Source organism: Myotis daubentonii, chromosome 1 (genome assembly GCF_963259705.1).
Source record: "Myotis daubentonii chromosome 1, mMyoDau2.1, whole genome shotgun sequence".
Taxonomy (NCBI): domain Eukaryota; kingdom Metazoa; phylum Chordata; class Mammalia; order Chiroptera; family Vespertilionidae; genus Myotis; species Myotis daubentonii.
In genome coordinates this window covers 168,013,125-168,036,488 of record NC_081840.1, presented here as the reverse complement: position 1 = coordinate 168,036,488, position 23,364 = coordinate 168,013,125, and the positions used below count along the sequence as shown (strand labels likewise).

The 23,364-nt window shown below is 42.7% G+C and overlaps 1 protein-coding gene and 1 pseudogene across 1 annotated transcript; both read left to right on the top strand.

The window, feature by feature from the left end:
• The first annotated feature begins 8,870 nt into the window (after window positions 1-8,870).
• On the top strand, window positions 8,871-9,606 carry LOC132227075 (TCF3 fusion partner-like; annotated as a pseudogene).
• Window positions 9,607-12,082: 2,476 nt separating this feature from the next.
• Window positions 12,083-13,373, top strand: PDHA2 (pyruvate dehydrogenase E1 subunit alpha 2). Its single transcript, XM_059681762.1, is given in 2 exon segments — window positions 12,083-12,130; window positions 12,132-13,373. Coding segments are annotated over 2 exon segments (1,290 nt in total).
• Window positions 13,374-23,364: the final 9,991 nt, after the last annotated feature.

Genomic DNA, 23,364 nt, shown 5'->3' with positions numbered 1-23,364 from the left:
ATATTAGCACACAATTATGTGCAAAAAAGTAATGGAAACATAAGAGATTAATATATTGGGTACATTACATTTTTGTGTTAAAATTGTAAACTAAACTTTAAAATCATCAGTACTCTCTCTAATGCATAGAGCCTGGAACACAGTGTAGGATTGGTTATAAGACAAGTGTTCAGTCTTAGGAGAACATTTTAGTTATTTATGGCACATCCATATGATAGAGACTTTTTTGCTGCCATTGAAATGATCTTTTAAAATGACTTTTGACTATTTTGAAAATAATTATAATATGATACAAAAATCTGAAGAGATTAGAAATGTCAATATGATACTAATTATATTGGAAATTTTTTAAAAAAGAAAATAAATTAAATTTTCACAGCAGTTATCTTTGGGTGATTTAAATATTTTGTCTTTGTGCTTTATTCATTTACAGTATAAATTTTTTCAAATCACACTATAGTCAAGGTATATTTTAAGTTTATGAATCAGTATTATGGGTTTCTAAGGATAACAAGAAATTTGTGAAGAGAATCTATTTTTACTTAAATGGTTAGAAGGTAGGAAATCTTTCTTTACAGAAATTTTCACATGTAAGTAGCTATAGGGCTTGCAAATGGACTTTTTTCCCGGATAGATAGAAAGGAGGAAGGGAAGTTAATGTTAAAAATTTAGTTCTTAGTTCCCTACTGGTGAGAATTAAACCAATAAATCACATGAGATTGTGGGTAATCATTGAATCTGGCAAGAACAGAGCATATAGTATTAAACTTTAGACCCACATTTACTTCTTGGGTCAAGGTTGACATATCAGGAAATGAAGTCTGGGGTATGAGCAGCATGAGAACATGATATATTTTTTGAAGTTAGGGTAAGAGAATATCCATGTAGAAAGACTTCCGTTATGTAGTAGAGTTCTAGAGAGAGATAAGACTGAAGTTGTCATTAAATGTAGCCAAGTCCTTGATGTGAGAAATTTCAGTTCATTGTTGAGGACACAGATTGCAGAAGCATATGGAAGCAATTAGAGGAAAGTAAATGGAGACTGAGAGTACAGGCTGCATGTTTGCAGAGCTTGACTAGATAAAAGAAATAATACAGGATGAGATCTAAAAGAGGCAATGAGGACTCCGGTGTCTCCTTTCAGAGCTGAGGAAACATGAGCAGGAAGACCCAAAGGAGAAGACAAAATTGATGATTCTCTAGTAGGGGGAAAGGGTGGGAGTACATGAGTGAAAGTAGTGTCTCATTTTGAGAGAATAGCAGGTTCTGCAGCAAGGCTGAGAGGTTAGATTTCAGATAAGAAGAGAACTTCTCTTCAGCTGAGATGAAGGGGAAGGAAGCTCTGTAGATATAAGAAATCATCAGGAGACAGGCAGCTGGGCTGGGGGAGCAGTGTAATATGTGTGGGCAAGGAGCACTGGATCTGAAGATGAGACTGGCTCTTTATCAATTAGATGCATGACCTGAGGACATGCCCAGTGTTTATTGAGCTTATTAACCTTGCCAAGTTAGGTCTGTTTCTCCTTAAGTCAATGGGGATATGATACATTCCATATAATTTTCTAAATAATTTAGTAAAATTCATTAAGTTTGGAAAATCTCTTTAAAAGTCATAATGCTTTTTTATAAGTATATGGTAATTTTTACCATGAAATGTGGCGAGAATAGGGATAAATGAGGGCAGATAAAAGTTAGGTTTTCAGAAAAATGCACCATAAATTTCAGTGCAGAGCTTGTGGCCTAAGAGAATGGAAACTGCTTAGCCAGCTGGTGGCCCTGACAGAAGCTTGTTAAATTTCTCTAACCGTTGCCCAACAAGCTTGCTTTCTGAATACGATGCTATTGACGAGTGCCTAACCTATTTGAACTTAAAGCTCTCCTTGTACACTATCTTCATTTACCAATGTGGATGATTTTATTGGCCCTTTTCTTTCAAAACCTCCCTGAGGCTTCTCCCATGGTGGCCTTTTAGATTTACAGTGATGGGTACTATGGAAATATTTTAGAATCTAGATGCACAGTGGGTCCGTGGGAACAGAAAGATTCTCACGCACAAAAAAAAGCTCCATAAAACATCTACAGCCATTGTCTTAGGTTGCTTGGAGAAAACACATTCATATTCATAATATACTGTGTAATTATGAGATCCTGATTTTCATATTTCCCAGTGTGCTTTTTCAGCTCTGCTGTATTACCAAATTAAAGGAGACAGCACAACTTGACAAAATTAGAATATTCTGTTTTGTCTGTTGCAGTTTGGCAGTACTCTATTTTTAATTTGCTCATCATTGATCCTAATAAAGACAAACTGTCACTGTAACCATTGCCTGGAATGCAATACATTAGTTTTATTGTCTCTGCAACAGCTGCTCATGTGTTGCTTCCCCTGTCATTCAATAATGATGTGTCCCTTTCTACATGCAGTGCCAGAAAAGCTGAGAGCTCACAGCACACCTCCCTGTGAGCTGGATTAAGTACAGGAAACTCTAATTGAATGTCATCATTGTGTTTTTACTCCTTAGTTCAAAAAAGGGACGTAGAGAATGAAGTTACTTTGTAATATATGTTGAATAAGTGAAGAATAAATATCATGTTTTTACATTTTTTCTGGCTTTGTACGTTTTGCCTTTCACCTAATCTCTCATGGCCTGGGTTTCCTCATGTAGAAATTGAGAACGATAGCAACTTCCTTACCTGCCTCTGTGAGGATCAAATGAGCAAACTTTGTTAAATTCATGTCTCCAGCAGAGATTCAAGGCTATCACTTGCCTGGGCAATATTTACAAGAGTGCCTTAAATCTCAATGAATGCATATGGAGCTTAATATTTCATCTTCATTATTTAAAAAATATTTTGCCAAAAAACTTTGCCTGTTAGCACATGTTTGCAGGGGTCTCCTGAGAGAGCCTAGCGATCTAGCAGAATCTCAGTTTCGGATGTGATAACAAAGACTGCACCCAAACTTAGCTACAAAATAGGGCAAAGGAAACCCATGATGAGGCCAACAGTACGTTGTTAAAATGGGGCATAAGTGTCGCCTTCGTCCTTAGCCTCCTTTTCCCAAGATTTGTCTGTAATGGTCAAATGTGCTGCTCGAACTTCCTTCTAGGGGGCAGCAATGCCTTGGAATTTTGCCAACATTCCCCTGTCTCTCTTTAAACCTAGTTCAGTGACTCAGGTCTTCAAAGAAGCAAATCAAAGGAAATTATTGTGTACTGATATTAGCAAAAGGTAATAGCCTACCCAAAGTTGGTAGAATGGAAGGCTTATTGGAGACCATTTATAAAGAAAACACCATAAAATGATACAGTTAAGAGAAACTAATATATCATAAAAGACTGTGCAAGAAGTTCTCATTTCACTATTTAACATGTAGAGTTTGTTTTTACTATCACACATAATATGTACTTCTTTGCTATTAAAATTAAGGTTACTAGGGATAAATATGTGTTTATTTAAAGAATAAAAATTTGAGACATGGGTTTTTAAGTATATGAGATTGAAAATCTGGGGTGGGGGGGGAGCTTTCCCAAGAAGTGTAAATAAATTTTAGAGGAAATGCAAATGCGCCTGACTCCAATTTGGGTTTTGTTGAATTTGCTTTGATTTTTTAGAGATATGTATTGAATTGATTATATTTATTTTGAATGAGGTTATGATTTTACAAAGCAACTCAAAGAACTGAACAGAAATCAGGACACAACTCTTGACTCCTCTACTGGTCCTCTACTGTTTGAGATACTAGGCATTAGTAAATCTTGACACTACATTATACATGAATTTTTATTTTTTATTCCAGCTGGCCACATTCAGTTAAAGTTCTATTTATGAGGACTTATTAAAAATTTTTGGAAAGAGCCAAAACCGGTTTGGCTCAGTGGATAGATGTCAGCCTGCGGACTGAAAGGTCCCAGGTTCGATTCCGGTCAAGGGCATGTACCTGGGTTGCGGGCATATCCCCAGTGGGAGATGTGCAGGAGGCAGCTGATTGATGTTTCTCTCTCATTGATGTTTCTAACTCTCTATCTCTCTCCCTTCCTCTCTGTAAAAAATAAATAAAATACATTTCTTTAAAAAAAAAATTTGGAAAGAATATTTAAAATATAGTTTTGTATTATGATCCTTTTTATCCTTATCTCCTAGAACTTGGTTTCAAACTCTAGGAGTAGGGGGTGAGTACCTGGGCCACAATGATTCATATTTCTGGGATTATCCAGTAGGAGAAAGATGGTGGCTCCAACAGTTGTTACTAAAAATTAATCCATAACATCTTTCCTTTCCTTACACCAGGGGTCCTCAAACTTTTTAAACAGGGGGCCAGTTTACTGTCCCTCAGACCATTGGAGGGCCGAACTATAGTTTAAAAAAAAAACTATGAACAAATTCCTATGCACACTGCACATATCTTATTTTGAAGTAAAAAAACAAAACGGGAACAAGTACAATATTTGTATTTGCATGTGGCCCGCGGGCCGTAGTTTGAGGACCCCTGCCTTACACCATCACTATTTGTGTGGAATGAGAAACATTATCATTTTGCCTCTTGTTTTCAATCAAATCTTCTCTTCATAGTAATTCATCCTGAATTTTCATATAATGACTAGAAGCCCAGCGCGCAAAATCGTGCAGCCTCGCCCACCTGCGCACACCTCGCCACACCTGCCGGCTGCCAGCCTTGCTGTGATTGGAGCCTGTGGGTCATGGGGGAGGGACTGAGAGGTGCTCCATGCACTTCATCATGACCAGTTGTTTGGTCGTTATGGCATTATGGCCATGGGCTTTTTATAATATAGACTAGAGGCCCAGTGCATGAATTCATGCCCATTGAGAGGGAATTAATTAGAAGAAATATTTTAATATTGCCATTCGCCCTTTCTCTATAATAGATGTGTCAACCAAATTCACAATCAACAATGACAGATCGAAATACATATGTGTGATTGGCACCAGCAAGAGCTTTATATGTATTGTGCATGGGCGAGTCAACTTAGCCTTTTATAGATATAGAATAAATTTGCATAATTAGACATGCTTTCTGATTTAGCTAAAATTTTTCCAGCCCAGTGAAGCATCCTAAATTCTCTCTCAGGTAATTGTCAGCAACACAGCAATAAATATCAACACAAAGCTGATTATTATTGTAGATCATGCAGGGAGAACAAAGGGTAAAATATTTAACTGCAGCAGTGTTTGACTATATTCTGTGCAGTGAGAAAACCTGAAGTCATTTTCAAGGTCCATAATTTCTTACTTCTTTTCAGTCGGGTCAAGTTTCTAAACTTTCTAAATCTCCATTTTCCGGCTAATGAAAAGAAAATTACAGGGACTAGGATTACACCAAGTCTTCTATCTTCCTACTCCAGGACTTTTGTGAGGATCAAGTGAGATAAACCATGGGAAAACACTTCACAGACATTTGGTTAAAGTGTAAAGTGTTTCCACCTGTGCTCCTGGGTTGAAGAAACTCCAAGGAGGCTAGTTGCTAGGGAGAGGAAGCCAGGCATTGCTACGTGACATCATTAACTGGATGGAGGGAAGGATACTTAGCATATTAGCCTTATATATGTATACTAGAGGTCTGGTGCATGGATTCATGCCACAGTGGGGTCCCTCAGCCTGGCCTGTGCCCTCTCGCAATCCAGAACCCCCGGGGGATGTTGGACTGCCAGTCTCAGCCTGATCCCTGCAGGCCAGGCAGCCAGGGAGGAGCCTGAGTCCAGGCCTGGTGCCGCTCCCACTCATTCTGGCCCCACTGCGTCTGCCACCACTGCTTGGTAGCACTGCTGCAGAGGTGGGAGAGGCTCACGCCACCACAGCTGCACTTGCCAGCCATGAGCCCAGCAGCATCTGGCACCCGTCAGTCAGCTGAGCAGCGCTCCTGCTGTGGGAGTGCACTGACCATCAGGGGACAGTTCCTGTGTTGAGTATCTGTCCCCTGGTGGTCAGTGCACATTATAGGGACCTGTTGTTCAGTTGTTTGGTCATTTGGTAGCTTAGGCTTTTATATATGTAGACCAAAGCAGCGGTCACCAACCGGTGGTCTGTGAGGCTTGAAAAGTTTGTGACCGCTGTACTAGAGTCCTGGTGGGTGACATTTTTGCACTGGGGGGTGGGAGGGGTCCCTCAGCCCAGCCTGTGCCCCCTGGCGGTCAGTGTGCATCATAGTGACTGATCATTCTGCTCTTTGGTCAATTTACATGCTAGCCTTTTATTATATAGGATAGATACTTCAGAATTATGATAGGAGTGAGGAGAAGAAAAAAAGTTTGCCAACAGTTCTAAACTGTTCTGTAATGACCTCACTTATTATAAGATTTTAAAAAATTCTTGCTTGATTGTCATTATTTTGCAGAATATATGGTACTGACATTTTCCGTTTTCCCAACAGAGATAAAGTAATGGACCAAATGGGTAAAACTTTTCTCTGAGTTACATATAACTCAAGATTTTTTAGTAAGTTCTTACTCATCACTCTTAATTGCCAAATCTTAGTGCTATGAAAAAAATAGATTGCCACTAATCATATAATGAGATCTAATATTATTTATCTAGAAATATTCACTTTTTAACAGGTTTATTCACTTAACATTTGGCAAAATGTGCAATTATTGCTGGATGAATTTAAATATCTTTCAAACACACTGTTCTTTTTTTTTCTTTAACATTTCCTTGTCACTCATTTTAAAATATTTTATATGGTATTGATGCAATGGGAGTGACACTTTAAAAGATAAATTCAGAAATGCCCCTTTAGGATCAACCATTAGACATGAAATGTGAAATTTTGTCACACTGACATGAATGACTGCTGCTGTAATCACTAGCTTCTCTTTTATTAGTTTTTTTATTAATTAAATGTAAAGCCTACCACTGACCTTTTAAAAGTGCTCATCTGTTTTCCTTTAATTTCAAATATATTAAAAGTGAGTTTCTGTGTTAATTAAAATCTTAGAATTTATGGGGGTTTTAATTGCAAACAACATTTCAGTGGTGAACATGTAGATGAGAGGCACAGTGCACACCATTCTTAGTTCTGTTTGGTAATAAACCTATTATTGAATAACTAGAGGCCCAGTGAACAAATGTCATGCACCAGAGGGGTCCCTCGGCATGGCCTGCGGCATCGGGCTGAAACCAGCTCTCCAACATCCCCTGAGGTGTCCCGGATTGCTAGAGGGTGAAGCTAAGCTGGGAGACCCCACTGGTGCATGATCAGGGCTCAGGAGGGACCGAGGGAGTGCTCTAGGGTGTGTCTAGCCCATCTTGTTCAGTCCTGATCAGCCGGACCCCAGCAGCAAGCTAACCTACCAGTCAGAGCATCTGCCCCATGGTGGTCAGTACATGTCATAGCGAGCGGTTGAGCAGCCTTAGCATATAATTAGCATATTATGCTTTGATTGGTTGAATGGACGACCAGACAACCGGACACATAACATATTAGGCTTTTATTATAGAGGATGACAAGACATTTGAAGAAAAACATACCATCAACTGTATTGTCCATGCTTAGCTTGAAACTTGTCTAGATAGAGGAAAATAAGAGGATCTCCTTGGGGAGTCATAAACTTTTACACTGGCATCTGAAAAGTTCACTTTTACTTTGAAAATGTGAATGGGTTTAAAAATACTGTCAACATTCCAAAATTATTATCAGGATTAATCAATTAATGGAAATATTTTGTAAGCATACTAGGCAACTGTAATTTCTTTTACCTTTGAGTTAAGATACTTTATGAGATAAAGGGTAAATAATAACCAGAAAGTCACTGGAAGTATCGCATTTTATTATCCTATATAATAAAAGAGAAAAATGGTAATTGGCGTACGATGATACCCTTTTCATTGGCTAATCAGGGCTATATGCAAATTAACTGCCAACTAAGATTGGCAGTTAACTGCCAACATAGGCGCAGTGCTGGGAGGCGAAAGGGGAAGGAGGGAAGAAGCTGCCTGCCGCTGACTGCAATCATAAACCCAGGCGGCAGCCAAGAGCCAGAGAACCGAGCTGCCTTTGCTCAGAGAAGCCAGGCCTCCTTTGCCGGCTTCTGTGATAAGAGAACCTGGCCGCCTTTGCCGGCCCTGGGCCAGTAATGGGAGAAGCTGGGTGGGGCAGGGAAGAGGCGGATGTCTGCCTGGCTTCTCAGATCACTGATCACCAGTGATGGGAGAACACCCAGAGGCGGGGCCAGAGGCCAGGCTGCATAGCTGCCTGGGGACACCATCTGGACCCCAGGGGCGACGCAGCCAGGCCCCAGAAGGAGACCCAGGGCCAGGGGCTGAGTTGCAGCTGTGGTACGCAATCCAGTGCCTGGGCTGAGGAGACCCAGAAGGAGACCCAGGCGCTGGGGCTGTTTTTGCCGCTGGGGCACGCAATCCGGTGGCCAGGCTGAGGAGACCCAGGGCCCGGGGCTGCGTCGCAGTTGGGGCACGCCATCTGGTCAGGGGGTGATACAGCCAGGCCCCAGAAGGAGACCCAGGCACCAGGGCTGTATTGCTGCTGGGGCACGCGATCCAGTACCTGGGCTGAGGAGACCCAGAAGGAGACCCAGGGGCCTCGCAAGAGGAGAGTCTCCATGGTCAGATGGCGTGGTGTCGGGACAGGAATAAAGACCCGAGGTGACTCAGATGCCTGGCCACAGGGTTAGACCAGCCAGCAGGGCCTTTCAGTTGGGACTGGGTGGGGGTGGGGCGAGGGAGGCAAGCCGGAAATAGAGAACTTAGCGGAGGCTTAGCGGCCAGGGCCTGGGTGCCTGGCTGTGAAATTGGATGGGCTGTAGTTTCGCAAGCCACTTTAAACTAGAGGCTTGCAAGGTTGGAAGTCCTGCGTCGGGAGCCAGGGAGAAATGGAGCTGGAGCAGAGAGAGGGGTCCATGGCAGCTGTGGGCTTTGAGGAGTTCTCAGCACCTCCCGGCTGGGAGCTGGCGCTGCCTCCGCTGAAGGTGGTCACATCCTGGAGAGCGAGCTTGAGACCGAAGTGGAGTTCGTGCCTGGGGGTCTGGGCAGCTCCAGCCTCCAGGAGCGAGACAAGAGGAGGAGGCAGCCTGAGGCCAGCAAGGGCGGCGCCAACAGGAACTCAATCGCAGGAAGTACCAGGCGCTGGATCGGCGCTGCAGGGAGATTGAGCAGGCGAAGGAGCGGGTCCTGAACAGGCTCCATCAGATATAGAGGATAACATGGAGACTCCAGCAGGAGCGGAGGTTCCTCATGAAGGTGCTGGACTCCTACGGTGACAACTACCGGGCCAGCCAGTTCACCATCTTACTGGAGGACGAGGGCAGCCAGGGCAGAGACGCCCCCAACCCAGGCAACGCTGAGAACGAGCCTCCAGAGAAAGAGGGGCTGTCCCCGCCCAGGAGGACGCCAGCGCCCACAGAAGCCAGCAGCCCGGCCCCTGGCGAGGGGCCCAGCAGTTGGAAGAGGTGGCGAGTGCCATAGGAAGGGCACTGGGCAGGAGTCCCGCTGACTCGGGAGCTGGCCCCCGTGCAGAAAAAGGTGGAGGAAGACTTTGGCTTCTAAGCCCTCGAGGCTCTGGACTTAAGTTGGGTTTCTCGGGGGCCAGACAAGCTGCTGCCCTACCCCACCCTAGCCAGCTCCCCCTTTGACTGACCCCCCAATAAATGGACCCAATGCAAAAAAAAAAAAAAGCTTATAGAGGCATGTTTATAGGATCAAATAGTATAAATATAGATGTAACAGGACAATAAAAAGAGAACCTGGCTATGATGATAACCTGAACGCTGCCTCTGTGTCATTCCTCCTTTGGGAACCCCTGGATCTGCTGGGGCTGGACCCCAACATTCCTCTTCTTATAAGGACTTCAGTGAGATGGGCTAAGGGTCCCACTGGAACTGCCACAATTTAATGTAATCCCCTCTTTAAAGATCTTATCTCCATATACAGGTACATTCTGAGGTTCTGGGGATTAGGATTTTAACATACATTTTGTTGATTACCCAAATCAGCCCTTAACAACCAGCATGTTTCAGAAAGTAGATTCCTACAGGGTTATTTACCAAACATTCAGAAGTATTTTTAAAAGAGCTAAGCCCCTCGCCCACCGTGTGGGCCCCTCCCAGCGAAGAGCGAAGGCCTGGGTTCCTGGCACCGGAGGAAAACTGGTGCCAGCAGCCAGGGGAAGGGGCCCCCAAGGGGCCCCAGATTGCGAGAGGGCACAGGGTGGGCTGAGGGACCCACCCGAGTGCACAAATTTTTGTGCACCGGGCCTCTAGTTTATTATAAGAGCCTGTTGAAAAAATAACAGGTCCCTTTTCCGTGGCGACCTGTAGCACAGGTATTTCCCAACTGGCATCTTTGCATGTTTCTCCGCTGGCACCAGTTGGGTTTAGCCTTGTCACACTGGGCTTTTAGGGAGCTCTATCTTTGCAGGCCTGGCTATGTGTGACAAGATTAAATTGGCACACTTTGCTTTATAGCTCTTGTGTTCCTGGCAGTGCTAGGCTTGCTGACACCTCTGAGAGAAGGCTCAGCTGTCACTCACGACCCATTAACACTACTGTTCCATCCTGCAGTGTCATTTTTCTCATTCTCGTGGAGATAATGCTCCCTGGAGACCTCCAATACCTGCAGGAATGAAAGAGAACAGCAGAGACAGGCTAGCTATCAAAGAGGGAACACACATCACAGAAGACCACGAATTCCAACAGCAGCATTTTAAAATGAGTGGAGAAATGAAACCCATGATGATGACTGAGTTGAGAAGGTGGGAGGAGGATGGAATTTTAAGGGAAATTACAACTTTTTAATAAGCTACTTTATCCTTCCTGCCTATCAAAAGGCATGTCCAAAACAATACTTGCAACTAGATAAAGAGAAAGCAGCTGCTCTGAATATGCCCCAGGGCAATTGGGGTAAGAATTTATTTAGAAACAGGGATTTTGTATTATATTTGGATGTTTATTTACCAATAGGCAGTGGATATAAAACAGCATACATTAAGGTGAATTGCTTAACAGTCTAAATAGAACAAGATCTCCGGTTATGATTGATTTATTCAGGTACAAAATCACCTTCCTAGTAAAAGCATAGAATAGAAACAGGATACGTGATCTTTGAAATCCTAGACCGGAGACTTCTTTTGTCCTATGATTGATCTGTTACCAGTTGCTTAAGCAAACACAATATCGCTCTCCTTCAGTCCAAACTGTATATTTTTGAGTGGGTCACTTTATAAAAACTGATACTTTTTAATGTTTACTATATAAAGAGGCATTTGTAAGAACATGCTTTTAATTTCCCAGACTAATACTGGTACTATTTAGATTGCTATAAAAGCAAAAGAAAAAATCACCTGAATCTTGATATTTTCTATGGGAACCTGTTAAAGACATTATAGGAAATGACTACAAAAAAATTTTTTTTTAAATAAATTGGTCAGAAATTAGGACTAAAATTGGCTGGACAAAATTCAGGATTACAAGAAAGATGCCATATCAAGAGCTTGTTACATCAATCTGCATCTCAGCCCTACGTTAATTTCCCCACACCAAGCAAAATGCTTGTTGTTGTGTTTAACTGTTATTCTCAGGCTGGGGTTTGTACCTGCTTCGCTGCCTCCCCAGGCGAACACAGGTGCTAGAAGCTAAAAGGATGAATGTGGTGTATTCTGCTGGAGCACCAACTTTTTTTTTAAAAAGTGTTTGTTTTTAAGTATTTAAACTAAATAATTTGTAGATTTTTTTTTACATTAAACTACATATGGTATATTTTCGAGTAGGATAAAACATTCATGCCTATGTTAAGGATTTTTAAAAAGATGTAAAAGAACCATCAATGAGAATATCTTCGGTTTAAACTGTCAGAATTCTGGTGTGCCTTAGAAATTGCGTTTGTTCCTCTCTTCCACTGGTACACGTCCAGGAAGCCCTGCTATCTAGCATTTAGCAGGGGAAAAAGGACTCAGACTATCATGGTGTAGCAATGACAATGGCGCTAATTAAGATCAGTGTGCAGTTCAGCCAAGTCTTCCAGTAGAAGAAACAACCCTTATTTTTAAGTTTACAGTTGGAAGGCCCAGTACACATCCATCACTCCGGGCTGGCGGCCAGCGATCGGCCCAGCGCACATGACGTGGCCTCCGTGCCCAGCGAGGCCATTGTGTCGCCACGCGCGTTTGTGTCCGCGCGGAGGAGCGGGGCCCTGGGCAGTTGGGAGGTGCCCCGCCTGCTGTGCAGACCTCCATGAGGAAGATGCTCGCTGCGGCTGTGTCCCGCGTGTTGCCCCGGGTCGCCCCGAAGCCCGCCAGCAGAATGCTGGGGGCAGCGGGTACTTTCGCCGATAACGCCACCTTTGACATTAAGCCCTGTGAGCTCTACCGGCTGGAGGAAGGGCCCCCTGCCACCGCCGTGCTCACCCGGGAGGAGGGGCTCAAATACTACAAGACGATGCAGATGGTCCGCCGAATGGAACTGAAGGCAGATCAGCTGTATAAGCAGAAATTCATCCGTGGTTTCTGTCACTTGTGTGATGGGCAGGAGGCTTGCTGCGTGGGCCTGGAGGCCGGGATCAACCCCACTGACCACGTCATCACATCCTACCGGGCTCACGGCTTATGCTACACCCGCGGGGTCTCGGTCCGATCCATTCTTACAGAGCTGACGGGGCGCAGAGGGGGCTGTGTTAAAGGCAAAGGGGGCTCCATGCACATGTACGGCAAGTACTTCTACGGGGGAAACGGCATCGTGGGCTCTCAGACACCCATAGGGGCCGGGATCGCCCTGGCCTGCAAATACAAGGGCAGCAGTGAGATCTCCTTGACCCTGTATGGGGATGGCGCTGCCAACCAGGGCCAGGTCGCCGAGGCCTTCAACATGGCCAGCTTGTGGAAGCTGCCGTGCGTGTTCATCTGCGAGAATAACCTCTACGGCATGGGAACGGCCACCGACCGAGCAGCCGCCAGCACCGAATACTACAAGAGGGGCCATTTCATCCCCGGGCTGAAGGTGGACGGGATGGACGTGCTGTGTGTTCGGGAGGCAACCAAGTTTGCCGCTGACCATTGCAGGTCGGGGAAGGGGCCCATCGTGATGGAGCTGCAGACCTACCGCTACCACGGACACAGCATGAGCGACCCGGGCGTCAGCTACCGCACCCGCGAGGAAGTCCAGACGGTGCGGAGCAAGAGTGACCCAATCATGCTGCTCAAAGACAGGATGCTGGCCGGCAAGCTGGCCAGTGCGGACGAGCTCAAGGACATCGATGCGGACGTGAAGAAGGAGATCGAGGACGCGGCCCAGTTTGCTACCACGGACCAGGAACCCCCTCTGGAAGAAATAGCCCATCACATCTACAAAGACAACCCACCGTTTGAAGTTCGGGGCGCCAATCCGTGGATCAAGTTCAAGTCCGTCAGTTGAAGGGAGACTGTGAATTTAGTGTGAGGCCTTCGAGGGAACGTTCCTGGCCAGCGTTAAGAATAGGTGTGCCCAATGTTGTTAAGGAAGAATAAATGAAATCCAGAAATCAAAAGTCTTGTGTGTTTTATGAAGAGAAATTGAGATCCTGAAGGGTCTGTTAAAGGAGATTAAAAGAGAGCAGTGATGCCCTAACCGGTTTGGTTCAGTGGATAGAGCGTTGGCCTGGGAACTGAAAGGTCCCAGGTTCGATTCCGGTCAAGGGCGTGTATCTTGGTTGCAGGCACATCTCCAGTAGGGGGTGTGCAGGAGGCAGCTGATCGATGTTTCTAACACTCTATTCCTCTCTGTAAAAAATCAATAAAATATATTTAAAAGAGAGAGAGAGAGAGAGAGAGAGAGAGAGAGAGAGAGAGAGCAGTGAAAATGTATGCTCTGTGGAAAGGGATATTTCATTCAATTGTACATTGTTGCATTAAAAGACACTATGAAGTTAATCATTTAGTACTTTAAACGATACACTGAAGCACATTAACATTTTCAATCAAGAGCTGGTTTGAGCAAACATTAATTAGAACCAAGCAGTGCCCAACAAGCTGTAGGTAGAAGCCATCTTCCAACAGGAATAGGGGAGAGGATCTTCTAAAGAAGCAAAACAAGGAAGTCATTTGATTGGCCCCAGCTTAAGCTGCCTTATTTAGCAAAGCCTAGTTGACCAAGGTTTCTGATTGGTTGTTCCTGAGTTTCATTTTCTCAGGTTTTAGTACATTGACTCTGGCTTCGGTTTTGGTTTGATTACAAAGGCTACTGAGACATTAAGGCCACCTTAGTCTGATGGCCACCTAATTGTCTAATTTCTTATACAGTGTGAATATCTTAAAAGAGTATTGTAAATTTATAGAAGTCTATAATAGGAAAAACAGAAATATGCACAAGTATTTAACTTCCCAAGTTGTTTGCTGTAATAGTTCTATTTGATTTAGTTTTATGTTATTTTAGTAAATACTCCTATTCAAAGGAAAAAAGTTCTCCACCCTGCCAGGGGTTTGTGAGTAAAATCAGTATCCTGTGGTAGAGAGGTAATTTCAAGCCACACCAAGGTATCAGGACAGCTTACTGCTATGCATCTTACAATCGTTTACTTGAATTAGCCATTAATACTACCTACTATAATAGCATGCCTATGAGCACACACATGCATGCATATTCAATATTAATGTTGCAGCCAGTTAACAGACTATTTTCCAATAAAACAGGATATATATATATATATATATATATATATATATATATATATATATATAATCAGGACACAGGGACATAAGAGATGGACATGTTTCATAGTGTACTTTATTGCAATATTTTTAGCATAACAACTTAAAGAAAAAATATAAAGTAAAATCTGGGGGGGGGGGTTGGAACTATTTTGCTTTAACCTTCAAGTTAAAGCTACTCTTATTTTACAGTCCATGTACACTGTTATTTGTTGCATAAAGAACTACCTTGGTAAATTTTAGACTAAAAAATGAATGAGGTGACATCAAAGAAACTGAGCAGAGGAGGTGATGTTGATAAAAAGTTGGAAATAAAATCTGCCTTGGCAAGAACTGAACAATCACAGATAACTTTTTTCAAAGGAAAATCTCAATCAGATTAAATAAGTGTGATTTTCTCTACAGGGCAATACCATGCCAATTAGCAAGTCACGACTTTGTGAAAACATTTTTTTCATGGTTATATTAGAATAATGACCTAAAATCTTATTGAGCATGATGGTTGGCATATCCTCCTCCTCTGAGATAGACTTACTAAAGTCGGAAATCAAAATTTGCCTGTGATTTAAGAAACAGTTTACGGAAAACACCAAAAAATCAGTTTTTAAAAGTTAAATCCCATTACTAGTAAAAACAGTTGTAACTATGCATTGTGATGAATGTTAACTAGACTTATTTTAGTGATCATTTTGTAATATACACATATAGCAAATTGCTATGTTCACCTTTACTTAATAATATATTATACAAGAGGCCCAGTGAACAAAAATTTGTGCACTCAGGGGGGGGCCTCAGCCCGGCCTGTGCCCTCTCACAGTCTGGGACCCCTTGGGGGATGACCACCTACTGGCTTAGGCCCACTCCCTGGGGGGCTGGGGCTAAGCTGTCAGTCAGACATCCCTCTGGCAGCCCGGGAGCCCTTGGAGCATGTCCACTTGCCAGCGGGGAGCAGGCCTAAACTGCATTCGGACATCCTTAGTGCTGCTGAGGAGGCAGGAGAGGCTCCCACCACCACCGCTGTACACCATCAGCCTGGCTTATGGTCACTATGACACACCTGATGGTCAGTGACCAGTCATTCCCAGTTGTTCTGATGTTATGGTCAATTTTCATATTACCCTTTTATTATATAGGAGTGCCTGATGGCTGTTTGCAGGCTGGCCACAGCCACTTCAAGGTGGGGGTCCTTGCTGGGGTGCCTGGCCAGCCTGGGTGAGGGGCTGATGGCCATTTGCCTGCTGGTCACAACCCCCAGCCACCCAAGCTCCCAATGGAGGCTGGTTGGAAGCAGGTATCTGGGATTTATTTATCTTCTATAATTGAAACTTTGTTGCCATGAGCGGAGACCACAGCCAGCTCAGGGCAGGCGGGAAGCTTGGCTTCCTCCATCGCCCAGGCAACCAAGCCTCCTGCTTACTCCAGCTCCCTGGCTGCTGGGCACCATCTTGATTGGGTTAATTTGCATATAGTCGCTCTGATTGGCTGGTGGGCGTGGCTTAGGGTATAGCAAAGATATGGTCAATTAGCATCTTTGTCTTTCATTAGTGTCGATATTAATTATATTTTACTTTAAAAAGTTAAATCTTTATTGTATAGTATCAACTTTTACAAATGAAAGCTAAATACTTTCTAACAGAAAACCAAATTTTACAATTCTGTGAGTGCATGAGCATATGTGTACACATATGTACAGGATTAATCTCCATACCTTTCCCCAAAGAGGTTTAAGCAAGTAAGATAACCTTAACATTCTGAAGTGAAAAAACAGAGATAAGCATTGGTTAGTTTATAAATCAGTGATGTTACTAATGTGTTTTGATTATTAATATTTAGCTTTGAGTTACCTAGATTGGATTATCTACATTAAAAACACAAAAAGCATTTCATTGTTGTGAAAATAATCTCATTCTTTGAATGACAAAGGATTCTTCTACATTTTATTTGTATGGAAATATATTTTCATAATCATGCAAGTGAAAGATAAGCTTTAATTAGAGCTATTTTCTCTACAGAAATAATTTAAAAAGTTTGTTTATATTATCGATTATTTTAATATCAGTAAAATTTAAGATGTAAATAATTGATTACAAATGAAACTATCACCAAACCAAGATGCACAGATAATTCATTTCAGAAAAAATAATCTAATTTTACCATATTGGAGAAATTAAATATACTTGTCACAATCTATAATAATAAAAGCATAATATGCTAATTAGACAAGACGACCTTCCAGACAAAGCCGCAGCGGTAGGGCTGAGGCAGAGGCTGCTGCTAAGTGGTGGGGACCGAGCCCCTTGCACGATTACCAGCATTCCTGGTGCTTCCTGCGCTCTGGGCTTCTACTTCCTGTCCTGAGGCTGCCACCAAAACTACTATTCCCAGAATTCCTGGTGCTCCCCACGCTCTGGGTTTTCCCAGACCAAGGGAGCCATGTCCCCCCAAGCCTCCAGCTCTCCTGCTCTGCTCTCTGTCCAGTGACCAAGGGAGCCATGTCTCCCCCCAAGGGAGCGATCGAGGGAGTGACCAAGGGAGCCACGTCCCCCCAAGCTGCCGACTCTCCCACTCTGCTCTGTGTATGCAAATTCCCCGTCATCTCTGTTGGGTTACTTTGCATAGTCACTCCTCATTGGCTGGTGTGTGTGTGGCTGGTGGGCATGGCTTGAGCATAGTGGAGGGACAGTTAATTTGCATGTTTCTCTTTTATTATATAGGATAATGTCCAGGCTTTTGTGTGTACATTCAGGAACTACAGTCCTATCGCTGGTTGTACACAATTCTGTAATGATGCAAAACAAAACAAGTAAAAACCAAAAGAAGCAAGTACTAAAACAAAAACCATGTTTTTGTTTTTTAATTAGATCAATGTTTCTAACAATGTATCAAGCTGTAACTTAAAGAGGTATAGAAATGCAGCAGTTAGCCATTTCCTGGCTATACTACTGTGCTATTCAGTCTATTTTATCCACATATTAGTAGACCTAATAAGCCATGATGGTCATAAGAATTCCACTGTTGCAACAATGCTAGGTGATCTAAGAGAAAGAAGAGCTCCTCTTACTCTAATTTTTGTGAAATTCTATAAAGGTAAAGGATTGTGTGCATATCTGTAATGGAATGAGAAAGGAAAGAGGTTAAGAAATTGTCCAAAGGGACTACTTAGATACATTAGAATTATGTTTATTTTTTAAAATGGATTTGTCTGCCAATTTGGTGCTCAAAAACAGAGCAGATGTTGGTGAAAATTAACCTAATTTATTTGTGAGAAAGAGCTAGTTTAAAAAATTAATATATAAATCACATACCATAAAATCTGCTCTTTTAAAGTGTACAATTTAGTAGGTATTAGTGTTCACAATATTGTGTAACCATTTCTGCTGATTTCAGAACATTTTCATCACCCCAAAGAGAAAACCCTTACCATTATCAGTCACTTCACATTTCCCCTATCTTTCCATCTCTTGGTAAATATGAATCTATTTTCTATCTCTGAATCTGCCTATTCTGGAAATTTCACGTAAATCATATATTTCCTCTTTGTGTCTGTCTCCTTTCACTTATATCTTTTCAAGTTTTGCTGTAAGATACTTCAGTGCTAAATTCTTTTTTTATGGCTGAAGAACACTCAATTGTATTTATCCATTTATTAGTGGATGGATATTTGAGCCTTTTCCAATTTTTGGCTAGTAAAATAATAAAAGCTAGTATTGATAAGAAAAAGTTCAGTCCTTTGCTTATAAACACAAAGATAAAAGAAATTTTAAAGATAGGCAAAGGTAAGGCAATAGAATTTTTTAAAGGCTTTTTATTTATTTTTAAAACTTTATCTTTAATATATTTTTATTGATTTCAGAGAGGAAGAGTGAGAGATAGAAACATCAATGATGAGAGAGAATCACTGATAGGCTGCCTCCTGCATGGCCCCCATTGGAGATCGAGCCCACAACCCAGGCATGTGCCCTTGACCGGAATCAAACCCGGGACCCCCGGGACCCTTCAGTCCGAAGGACGACACTCTATCCACTAAGCCAAACTGGCTAGGGCTGCAATAGAATTTATTACAATACAATCTCAATTAGATAAAACAACTTGAAGACAAGTGTTAAAATATTCTATTGTTCTAATTGAACTTTGATTTTTAAATAGACTTTAATTTTTACAACAATTTTATTTTTATCAAAAAAATAAGAACCCATGAACAGACTTCCCCTATGCCTGCACCCAGTCTCCCCGATTATTAGCATCTTAGAGTAGTATGTGGGAAGGAAGGAGCAATCCCTGCCGGCCTAGGTTGCTAAAACCATGCACCTCCCCAAGGAAGGCCTGTCTTCACACTCCAAGGAGATGATTTCTGAACCCTTGGAGTATTCTGCCAATGGGAGTGTTTCTGTATGTCTGAGGCTTGAGCCATGCTGTACTAATTTGTCCAGATAAGTTTATCTTATGTTCCCATGTTACTCCACTCAGAGGAGATACCTGGAAGCTTGTGCCTGATTACTCTTGGACTTTTCTCCATGAGTCTTTACCCTTTGCTGATTTTGCTCTCTTTCTCTTTTTACTATAATGGCCATAAGCATAACAACAACAAAATTCAAGTTTCTTAGTTTTACAGAACAATGACCTATGTAAAAGAGGAGTCCTAGAAATATTAAATGACTAATTCAGGTTCACACAGTGAATAATAATAAGAGCTATTAATCATAGCTACTGTTCTTTTCTGCTAGGGTGCTTTTGAGTGCGAGACAATATAGCTTAGTACATAATATACATAATTTTACACAATATTTGAAATAGCCACATAATATGAGCATTTTAATCTTCACTTTACAAAAGAGGAAACTGAAGCTCCAGTACATTGTTTAAGATTGCATAATTTATAAACAGTAGAGGTAAATTTCAAAGCCAGGCAACAAAGTCCATATTTTGAAAATTGCTTTTTATTGTATTGCTTTCTCATCATTGCTTTTTGTAACACTCAACCATGTAATAGGTGACTAAGTATGTTAAGAAATGAATGAATGGAATTTAACTAGAATGAAGAGATTTTATCAATTACTTTACAATAAACAGAATTCAGATTTTCAGGGTCAGAAACACAAATGAAAATTGAGAGGGAAAGGGACACAGAGTATAGGAAGCACCTGAGGTGAAAGATAGCCACAAATGCTGTGATACTCCTTCCACTGAGAAGTGGGATTGATGTTCCTTCCCTGTGAACCTGGTGGGCCTGTGTCTGCTCTGACCATTAGAAGGCAGCACAAATGATGCTGTGCAGTTGCAGGACCCAAAACATAAGAAAAAGGCATGTTTTGCTTCATGTGTCTTGGATCCTTATCTCTTGGAGTTGTGATTCTCCATTTGAGAAGTTCAAGTACATTAAGAGCCCCCTGCTAGAGAGTATATGGGAAGGCACTCTGGTCACCAGTTCCAGCTGACTCAGTCTTTCAGCCAAACCTGCAAAGATAATAGATGTGTGAGTGAAGGCCATCTTGGACCCTCCAGAAAGCCCATTGCTCACTGAAAGTCAACGAGGGACCACAATTTCTTGAGGAAAAGAGGAATCTAGCCAAACTGCCCAGATTCTTAATGTAAAAATCACAAGAAAAACAAATGGTTGCATTTAAGAGTACCTAATTCTTGAGGTACTTTGTTACATAGCAATAGATAATGAGAATAGAAAGTGGCATTAAACTTAACAGAAATGGGAATTACATTCCATGCCAAGACTGTCAGAACAGGTGAAGTCTAGTAAACCAAGTCAGAAGCAGAAAGCTTATATCAATGCAAAGATTCACAATTTAGAAATCTCATGGGGGAAGAAATGAGTCTTCAATTAAAAGAAGAAAGATCAGGAATAAAGCTACAACTGTTCAACATACATTTTTCCACCATCTGAAGCTGGTTTCACATTAACTTAAATACCTTAAGCATTAGGTATTCAGTTTTTTATAGTAAAACTAGAGGCCCAGTGCACGAAATTCATGCACAGGGTGTGTGGGGGGCGGGGTGTCCCTCAGTCAGGCCTGCACTCTCTCCAATCTGGGATCCCTCTCACAGTCTGGGACTGCTGGTTCCTAACCACTCACCTGCCTGACAGCCTGATTGCCCCATAACTGCTCCCCTGCTGACCTGATCACCCCCAATTGCCTTCCACTGCCAGCCTGATTGCCCCCAACTGCCCTCCCCTGCTGACCAGATCCCCCCAACTGCCCTCCCCTGCCGGCCTGATTGCCCCCTAACTGCTTGCTCCCCCGCACCAACCTAATCTTGCTCCTAACTGCTTGCTCCCCTGTGCCGGCCTGATCTCACTCTTAACTGCCTGGTCCCCCTCTCAGGGCTGATCTCACCCCTAACTGCTTGCTCCTCCACTATCCTGATGACCCCTAACTGCTTGCTCCCCTGCCAGCCTGATTGCCCCTAACTGCCTTTGCCTCAGCCCCTGCCACTGTGGCTTTGTTCGGAAGGAAGTTGGACATCCAGAAGATGTTGGTTGACCCAGTCTTATTAGCATATTACCTTTTATCAGTATAGATATTGTCAACCATAGTTCAAAAAATACACTGCAGGAGAAACCAAGATGGTGGCATAGGTAAACACCTGAAATTGCTGCCTTGCACAACCACTTCAAAAATACAACTAAAAGACAAGACAGACATCATCCAGAAACCACAGAAAGGCTGGCTGAGTGGAAATTCTACAACTAGAAGGAAAGAGAAAAGCACACTGAGACTCAGAGGAGGTACGGAAGTAAAGTGCAAAGGTACGGAGGCTCAAGCGCACGCAGAAAGGGGCTGGCAACGGAGGACGCCAGTGTCTTTTGCAATAGGGAGGGAGGCACAAGCTCCTGAGGGCCCTGACTCCAGTTCCGGGCGAGTCTCTGGGGACCCAGACTCATACGGGGAGAAACTGGACTGTCTGGCAGCAGGTGTAACTCGAGGGCGGCTTTCTCTCAGAGGTGCTTGCAGTGATTACCAGGACACTGAAAGGGGACACTGAGACCCAGGACCTCTTAGGGAAGGGCTGAGGATCAGCCATAGCTATTTGCTCTGCCTGTTGATTCCCTGAGATCCCGCCCCACCCAAGCTGTGCGTAGAGGCTTTTGCATATGAATGGACTGGCCCTTTGAGATCTAAAATTTCCTAACAAACTGCAGCTGGGTTAGAAAGACCCAGGACATCCAAAAGAAGGCCCAAGGCCCCACAGCAGCTTGCATTGCTTCACAGCTGGGCCTCATCTGGGTACCTCCAAACCCCAAACAAGGAAGAGGAACCTGCAGATCTCTCTGTAGCTCCTGCTGGGTAGCCTCAGGCAGAGGCTAAATTAGCACCTCCTTAGAGATCCAAGAGCCTGTGTACCCAGTGGTCAGATTGGGACCATCCAGATTACAACTCCTCAGATCCATAAGAGACACACTCAGGGGGCAGACTCAGTGAGCACCAAAGCCCCACTGAAGCAAGTCTTGCCCCATAAGGATGTCTTCAGCACAGAAGTTCTCCCACTGTAGACACAGCTGATTCTCACAGACAATTGGCCTGGAAGTCAATTCCTCCCAGTGATACCTACAACAATCAAGGCTTAACTACAGCAAGACTGTGCACACAGCCCACAAAGGGGTGCACCAAGAGTGTCCACCCCAGGTAATTGGGGAGGCTGAGCCACTGGGCCCTATAAAACACCTAGCACCAAAAGCCACTCCACCAACACAGGGAAACATAAAAAAATGCAGAGACAAAGAAACAGATCACAAATGACAGAAGTGGAGGAAAGCAAACTACTGGACATAGAGTTCAAAACCACGGTTATAAGGTTTTTTAAGAATTTTTTAGAAACTGCTGATAAATTTAGTGAGACCCTGGAGGATATGAAAAAGGACCAACTAGAAATTAAGCATACACTGACTGAAATAAAGAATAATATACAGAGATCCAACAGCAGACAAGAGGATTCCAAGAATCAAGTCAAAGATTTGAAATAAGAAGAAGCAAAACCACCCAACCAGAAAGGCAAAAAGAAAAAAGAATCCAAAAATATCAAAATAGTGTAAGAAGCCTCTGGGACAACTTCAAGCGTCCCAACATCTGAATTATAGGGGTGCCAGAAGAAGAGAGAGAGCAAGATATTGTAAACCTGTTCGAAGAAATAATGACAGAAAACTTCCCCTACCTGGTGAAAGAAATAGACTTACAAGTCCAGGAAGTGTAGAGAACCCCAAACAAAAGGAATCCAAAGAGGACCACATCAAGACACATCATAATTAAAATGCCAAGGGCAAAAGAAAAAGAGAGAATCTTAAAAACAGCAAGAGAAAGTAACTCAGTTACCTACAAGGGAATACCCATACGACTGTCAGCTGATTTCTCAACAGAAACTTTGCAGGCCAGAAAGGAGTGGCAAGAAATATTCAAAGTGATGAATACCAAGAACCTATGACCAAGATTATTTTATCCAGCAAAGCTATCATTCAGAATTGAAGGTCAGATAAAGAACTTCACTGATAAGAAAAAGCTAAAGGAGTTCATCACCACCAAACCAGTATTATAGGAAATGCTGAAAGGTATTTTTTAAGAAGAGGAAGAAAAAAAGGCAAAGATAAAAATTATGAACAACACATACATATCTATCAACAAATGAATCTAAAAATCAAGTGAATAAAAAATATGATGAACAGAGTGAACTGGTGAATATAATAGAATTAGGGGCATAGAAAGGGAGTGGACTGA